Below are 8,393 nucleotides of genomic sequence, written 5' to 3'. Positions count from 1 at the left end.
CCGATAAGAACTGTGCTCCCTCCCGTATTTCCCTAAACTTTGTTTTTATATATATGTTTCATTCCGATGCTAGTCAAAGAATAAATTAGCAGTGATATTTCAATTGCAATAAATATTTTTATATTTTATGATTTCCAAATAAATTTTTGTGGCACTTGATGATTATTTCATAAACAAGAAAATTGAAAAATAACATGAGAATTACCTTAAGCAAACATAGAAGGAAAAGTAAAGGTTTAAACATAAATAAACAAACAAATTTCATTCAAAAAAGACTTTATTCAAAATTCCCTTTTTATTTTAAATAGATTAAATACAAATCATATACACAGATAATTAATCATAAATAAAATTCACTCATGTTGTTTAGGTTATGCATATTATTTATAAAAATGAACAAAAAAATTACTTGAATAAATATTTGAGGAAAAAAATAGCAAAGGCGAAAATGTACAGAATTTTTCCTAGGTTTAAGAATTTCCTTACTATTAAATTCTGAAAATGAAATAGCAATATTCATATGCATTACAATAGAATCAATATTCAGTTTGTAGAATCAAAATACTCAATATAGTCTTACATTTAAAATAATGTATGTGGATAAATTACATTATGAACAATTTGTAAAAAAATAAAAAAATCCACTGCAATTTTTACATTCAAAATAAATATTAATAATATTGTACTTTAACAAAATTAAATTATTTTGTTTTGTTTTTTGTCCACTGAATAAAAAATAAAGAATTATATTTCATCTTATTCTATTTTGTAAAGTTAATTGATTTAGAAAATGAGTGGCTCAAATCTAAGTATAACATAAAGGAGATGAATGAGTTGTAAAGGAAAAAAATAAATAAATAAATACACTAGTGCATTTTATTTTTCATAATCTGAAATATGCATCATGTTAATGTGGATAATTTTCTTCTTTTACTGCAATTTCTTTTATCATTTAAATTTTGCAAATGTGTGTCATTTTTCACTTTACAGTAATTATTTAACAATATATTTGTTGAAGACCAAAGGATCATATTTATTATTTTGTTGTTAGAGTGTCCCAATTCACAGTTTGTTTCTTCAAATAGATCTTCATTTAATATGATATTGCTTGTAATTGAAATAGCAACATTACGCTGATTTGATGAATTTAAGAAAAGGCATTCATATTCACTACACAGTTTTTTAATAACAATATAATTAACTAAGACAATATTTAAAACACTGTCATTGGGACAAGAAAGTCTACCCCTATCTAGATTTTTGAAGTAATCAAAGTATGCATGTTCAATTGTTTTGTCTCTTAACAATTTTTTTTCACAAAAATTGCATTTTAAGTGCTTTAACACAGCAAAAGCACTATATCCTGCAACATAAATTAGTACTGGAACAGATTTCTTACATGATTCAATATCAGAAAGGCTTACAGAGACATTGAAAGTTGAATCTGTAATAGAATTAAGATCTAAACTGTTAAAATCTGTCAAACTATTTAACGCAATGTCATCTGTTATTTTTGGAAATTTTAACAGAGACTGGATTCTTAATTTTGATTCAGCTTCGAACAGCTGTCTAATGCTTATATTATACTGACTGACTTCCTGATAATTGCCTATACAAACCAAATCGAGACTCCAAATTATCAGTCTGAAATTTGCCAGGCAATACGTAATTAAGATTTAGTTCAGAAGTACAATATGATGTTACTTCAAGCAATGAATAGGTACTTAATTTTAATGCAGAATGAGTTTCTTTACTGAAGATGCCTGTATCACAATTGAATTTTTCCCAACGCTCTAAACAATCTAAAAAATAATGTAAAAATATTTTTTTCTCATCATTTTCCGAATTTGTTAGCGGGTTTTGATATACATTGTTTAAACGCATGCCTTTGTTAGGCGATTTAACGTTAACTATATTCCACCATATTACAAATATTTTAATAAAATCAGATGTGTCTTGGAAATGTGCAATATTATTTTGTTTACCTATTTCTAAAAGGCCATTCTTTACATAATCACTGAAAACTTGTAACACAAGTTTAACATTTTGTTTCTCAAGATTGGAGGGATTTAATGCTTTATATGATAAATTAAAACCATATTTTACCAAGGAGTTAAATTCAAGTTTATGCATTTTTTTAAGTGCATTCCATGATGCTGTTTTCAAAGAGGTTTGATTAATATCATTAAATGATGGGAAATACATACATTTTTCACCTTTTTGATTGACCCAGTTGTTACGAACACATTTCAATAAGTGAACAGTATCAACTAAGTAAAAAAGAGGTCTAGAATTGCCACAGGTGGAGGATATACGATTCGTATTTGGGGAGGTGAAACAAATAATGACATACATTTTCTGTTAATAGAATTATTATCTGTTACGACACATATTACAAAAAAACCAATTTCTTCTAAACCAATAATAATTTTTTTTTACAATTTCATGTATTATTTCAGCATTTATTTTATTGGTTGGCAATATATGAATGACATCTTTGTATTTTGATAGCAAACTGCTAATCATAAATACATGGGCACTGTTTGCCAAATTTTTATTGTCATAAGACAAACCACAAATGTTACCGCTCTTATAATCTAAATGCTGTTTTAGATGTATCTCGTCAATCATCAAAATTACTTTTTTATCATTATCTTCCAAAAGATTAAATTTGTGTCTTACATACATTAAAAAATTGGAATTCAATGTTTCGGCATCTGGTTTCACATCATACGACAGGCAAATGCGACAAATTGTAGAGGGATGTGGTAATAAAATATTTTTACTATTACGAACAAAATTATACGCATGTGGAGCCATGTTAAAAAAGAGAGCAGAAAATATCATCAGGTCAGAAGAATACCTGAGACCAATCTTATTTAAAAAACACAATGATAATTGCTCTTCAATAAATTTTAGTTCCAGTTTTAAAATTTCATTACCATCACATTTTATCATTTTTTTTAGTAAATAGATAACAGTTTTCATAATATCTGTTGCATCGCTTTTCTTTACACATACACTTTTAATTAAAGCTTCAAAAATGTTGTTAAGGGTGTCTATGTGGCTTATATTTAAAGGAAAAGAGTACGTACCTAATTTATATACTTGAGTCTCATATATGTATGCACTTGTAGAAAGTTTATCATCTATTACAAGTGAACATTCTATCACTGGAGCTGTATCTGTTATAATTTTTGCAAAAATTATCTGGTCAGTTTTTCTAAAAACAGTCCACACTGAAGTGTCAATATATTCTATTTTTGCATGTAAATCATCCAGCGAGGAAAACATTCTTCTAGAGTCATAGTTCTTTTGTTCTGCAGCACTCTTCTGTAAAGCCAATTTCAAATAATCCTCCTCATGACGTTTCCTTCTCTCATCTGGACCTTCCCTTGGTGTCTTGGAATTCGATGATAAATATCCTGGCAAATTGGGAAATTTAGATGGCACTCTCCCTTTTATTAGCCTTGGATTTTTATAGGGAACTGTTATTCGACAACCTGTTCGCTGATCGAAGGCGCTATTGTTGTATTCAAAATCACAGCCATTAAAATGTAGTTCACAAACCTATGGGAAAATACAAAAATTATTTATTAATTTAATATTAAAAAACATGTTTAATGTGATATTTTGTTAAATGTAAAATAACATAGATATGCCTGAAGAATTTTCGTTATTCGCAGATTGGAAGTTTTATTCACATAGTAGCAAAATATAATTAATTGAATTTGTTTTAATACGACTAAAACATATTGTTAAGTAGGAACAGCTTCCGTATAGGTCATTTTTTCCTTGGTAACCAAATATGGTCGCTCACACTACACACAGCGAGAAACATACAAATTATTTTTAGTAGTATATATGTAAATTATATAGTCATTTTTAATTCCATTTAAAGTTAAATTAGCAATTATTACACCAGATGTAAAATTACATCTGGTGTAATTATACACATCATATAAAAATTCATATAAAATGAAAATATACATGAAACCTGATAATATTTAGATTTAGATAAATAATGGAATGTTATAAATAATTAACATACCTTACTATGAGGAGTAACCACAAAATTATCTCTTCGTATGGCGCGTAGCCATTTAGCTGAATCTTGCTTATTCTTCGGAAATCCAAATACTCGAACTTTTGGGCCACTTTTATAATTTCCTTTACACCCGGGAACGCAACAAGGATGAGGCATTCTTCACAACTGTTTGGAAGCTTAGCTTATATACGATTTTTAATTAATTACCAGTCCTGGAACAAAATAACAACCGAACCAAGGCGCCCGAACACAAATGAAGCAAGTTAACGCCGCGCGAAAACATGTTTGGAGTCTCGGCGGTTATATCGAGCTGTGTGACGTCACGAGCTTTCAGGGGAGGGAGTGCAGAGGCCTTCAGTCTCGATGGTTACGGTACAGTCCACCTAGATCGACGGACCCATATTCGCATGGAAGTTATGCATTATCAGTGGAATATCTTCCGTTTTATGTACCATCCGTCCATAGCTTAGTTGGCAGAGCAGTGGAGTGTAGAGGTGTTGATACAGCTTTCCATTTCATCTGTATGCTCAGCTGGAGCTCCATAGCTTGTCAATCATTCAACACTAAATGTTAATCATTTCCATATTTCGTCATAAGGTATAGCCATACGCAATTTCTATTTGGATAACTTTTCAATGAGTCGATTTCTTTGTTATAGGCTGTTTGTGTACCTGTATGTACGTACGATAGATTTCAATTTATTTGCAACAGTACTTTTTTGTCAGCTGATAACATTACGCTACTGCCTATTAAAATTGCAACATCATGAAGGCGACATGCAGCAAATGTCAAATTTGCATGAACCCCAAGTACTGCATCCTGGATATAAGAACAATAAGCATTCCAGCTCATGCGCGCAAAGCGTGTATGAGTAATACCATCTGCATTGCATATAAACGGGGGAAAAAATTGAACAACAGCTTTTTAATTTAGAAATCGTATTTAAGCGTTAGTTGCTCGGATTAAGATTATATTACCTCCCCTATAAAAAGAAGAAACTCTTACTAGTATGCATTGGAATTCGACCACGGCAAGATCGTGGATTATTTGGACTACGATTCATTCTTCCGCGACATTGCTGCCCGTGTTGGTTGGGATCCCATGACTAAAGCCGTTATCACATTAGCTGTTTGTTGCCGGGTCAAAACGTTTGTAGCAACAGTTCTGAGAAACGACCTTTGGCGAAATAAGGTTACCATCTTCACTTGGCAAACAGGCTGAAAGCCAAACAAGAATCAGTTATCGCTCAGATTGGCGAAAGTGACGTTTCCTTTCAAGTGACATTCGCTTCTTCGTGTTGTTTTGAATCGCTCACACGCTTTTCGTTTTAAACTTTATTGTTAGTAATAGAAGATAATAGAAAGGTGATTGCTATCAAGTTAATCACTTTGATCTCCACTCTGGCACTTCATGTAACAGATAAACACACTTCTGGTTATAGCAATCAATTACATCAGTAATAGCCAAATTCTGTATACACTCTAAGAATAGTTTAAAAACATGTGCTGGATAAGTCTATTTATCACACATTGCTTATGTGTATTTTCTGTTGTCTGCATTTCAATGAAAATTTAATGGCTCACTGGAAAATTTGTGACCTGGTGAAAGCATTTTCTGACTAACTTTATGGCTCATAATTACTGTTTTGTCCATTCAAATGACAAAAATCTATATGGCTGATATTTACCTCCTCACAGCCAGCAGATACTATTCAGCAAAATGAAGATCAAATAAAGCATATGAATACATGAGCAGTCAAACATGTGCGAGTTGTTTACTGTCCCATAGAACACTCGGTAATATACCTAAAACACATTAATTATACCAACTCTAGAAATTAGGTGTTCACATCATGAGTTTGTTTTATGGTTTGATTTATTGAGAATACAGCAAAGCACACTAGGGCTATCTGCCTAAGGGAAGGGATGCCTTCGGGGAGGACTTTCTAAGGGAAACTGGCTCGTCTACACGTTACACATGGGAAAAACCACGAAAGCGTCCATGCAGCCAGCCCGTTCACGGGATTCGAACCTCGAACCGAACTACCAGTGTTCAGCGACTTTACCGCTCGGCCGCTGGTGGGCTCAGTTGGTTTTATATGATTACCGCCAGGAGGGATCCCTTTGTAGAAGATTTTTTAAAACTGGCTCGTATACCAGTTACAAATGGGGCAAACCAAGGAAACGTCATGTAGCCAGCCTGTTCGCGGCATTCTAACCTGAGACAGAACTACCAGTGTTCAACGACGCTTCGGCCACTAGTAGGCCCGTGCACTTAATTGGAAAGTGCAATTCATTATGTAAACAGACATGAAGGTGATAATCAGTTGAGCGCTGTTTTAAGTAATCAAATGTTACAAATGCACAGCTGTTACATTTCTTCTTATTTATTAGTCATGTTTTTATTACGTAGATCATACGTATGATATAATTATGAATTAACCCAATAACAAAATGTGTACACTCTTTAGTACTCAAATACTCATCAATTATTTTTCAACTGATTATTACATACCCATAATAATTTGCAAAGAACTGATAACTATAGTTGCTGCCAATTACATAATCGTTATCTGAATTAAAAGTAACTTCAAATAAACTTCTTGGCAATGTTCATTTTTGTATTCATACATACATATATATATATACACATCTAATAAGTCATATATTTACATACAGATAGAGAGATGCGATGTTTTAGAAGTTATTAATATATATTTATTAGTATTAATGTAATGAATAAGATTTATATTAATGAATGTATATACAAATGTTTTTCATCATGCATAATAATAAATCCATAAATTTTCAATGTTTCAATATGTAGCATTTCCAATAAAAGTATAGTTTCTAATGTATTTATAATTCAACTAACATGAAATAACATAATTAATAACATGAAAATAATAGACAAATTTAATGAGTATTCTCATTATTACATAAGCTATGCTTTTCCTTTTTATGCATCTTTTATGCTGTTTAAAATGTGTCACTGATTATACAGTTAACAATTTAAAAGATGAGTAATTAGGAGAAAAGCCGCACATATACAAACGGATTTTAAAAAATTATTCAACTTAAATTTAAGAAATAAAATTCTATTATATAACAGTGTTATAATACACGATCAGCACGAAATACGACTAATTTGGCGAACTTTTGGCTACGAACAATTTGTAAACAAATCCGAAATGCAAGAACGTCGTAAAATAATGTCAACTCTGAAATTTCCATGATTATATATTTAATGAATATATACACATTTAAAAAATGACTCAGGCAGTTGTATTACAACAAAACAGCAATAATTAAATCGGCATCTATTTCCACCGTCCATCACTTCACAGTGAGAGCCATCGCCATATTGAAAGTTACCCGTGATCCTTCAGAAGCTGACCTTTCGTCTGATTGGTTGAACGTTCGAGAAACACGTCTCCAGCCGGAACATTTTGGGAAAAGTTTTAAAATGTTGCTCGTAGCCGGGACACGTTCCTCCTAGCTAGACGAAACATTTCACGGAAGCCTGCCGCTTAAAGCCGTGGTACTAGAATCTCGTTTCTCGGAATTGTCCCGGGTAAGCGCGAGCGTCTATAGATGTGATAACAGCATAAGGAGAATATGAGATCAACGGGTTCATATTGAACGCCGTGCAAAATCTAAGCGGCCTTGTGGCGTTAAAACCCGAGAGAATGTTGCGGGCAGTGAGATGACGTCTGCAGCACTACGGAAATCAGCACGGTGACCACTGCTGCTGCTTCCAATGACGCTACAACAGAAACAGGTGAAACCGACGACACTGGACACAGGAGTGCACCATGTCGTGATTCAGACGAAACCCATTCTGTGTACAGATACGAACGCATTCGTGTGCGGAGGCACAGAGAAGAATGACGTTGCCAACTCACATTCGTGAAAATCATATGAGCCCAGAACCTGTCGTGCTGTATGAGGTGCCATTTCGCCTTCATCCTGGTTACGTCTAGTTCCCATAACTGGTAATGTGGGCAAACGTCTTTAGATTTGATGTGTTAACGCCCGTGGCTGTGCTCTGTCTTCAACGCTTGCGTGACGCCATCTTTCAACAAAATGATACACGACCTTATGTTGCCTGTGCTGTCCTGAAGTTCCTTGAGACAGAATATGTTCGAGTGTTGTCCTGATCAGCACATTCTCTAGATCTCTCACTCATCTTATTATGGGTTGCCGTGAGATTGCCATGCCGTCACTGGCCAGAAAATAGAATTGAAGCTGCATGGAATGAAGTACCTGTGTTTACCATTCGAGCTTAGTTCGATTAGATGCTCAGCCGGATTACAAATGTTGCTGCTGCCGGAGGTGTTAGCTTT

At 33.2% G+C, this 8,393-nt stretch overlaps 1 protein-coding gene across 1 annotated transcript; it reads right to left on the bottom strand.

Moving 5' to 3' along the window:
• Positions 1-265: 265 nt before the first annotated feature.
• On the bottom strand, positions 266-6,743 carry LOC146994078 (uncharacterized). The gene is made up of 2 exons (XM_085826811.1): positions 4,052-6,743; positions 266-3,570 (listed from the first exon to the last, which is right to left on the bottom strand). Exons 1-2 carry the CDS (start codon positions 4,202-4,204, stop codon positions 2,374-2,376), a joined length of 1,350 nt encoding a protein of 449 aa, XP_085682937.1. The 5' UTR covers positions 4,205-6,743; the 3' UTR covers positions 266-2,373.
• Between the last annotated feature and the right edge of the window lie 1,650 nt (positions 6,744-8,393).

This window comes from Stegodyphus dumicola, chromosome 11 (assembly GCF_044657685.1).
Source record: "Stegodyphus dumicola isolate Sdum_Otavi_A_Nest chromosome 11, ASM4465768v1".
Classification (NCBI taxonomy): Eukaryota; Metazoa; Arthropoda; class Arachnida; order Araneae; family Eresidae; genus Stegodyphus; species Stegodyphus dumicola.
Note: the sequence above shows the minus strand (reverse complement) of the source record. Positions and strands in the feature narration are given on the sequence as shown.

Bases quoted from the DNA above. Each gene is read 5' to 3' on its own strand.
- LOC146994078 (XM_085826811.1), bottom strand. From the start codon at position 4,204: ATGCCTCATCCTTGTTGCGTTCCCGGGTGTAAAGGAAATTATAAAAGT. The intron at 3,571-4,051 runs GTATGTTAATTA...ATTTTCCCATAG, and splicing joins TGGTTACTCCTCATAGTAAG to GTTTGTGAACTACATTTTAA.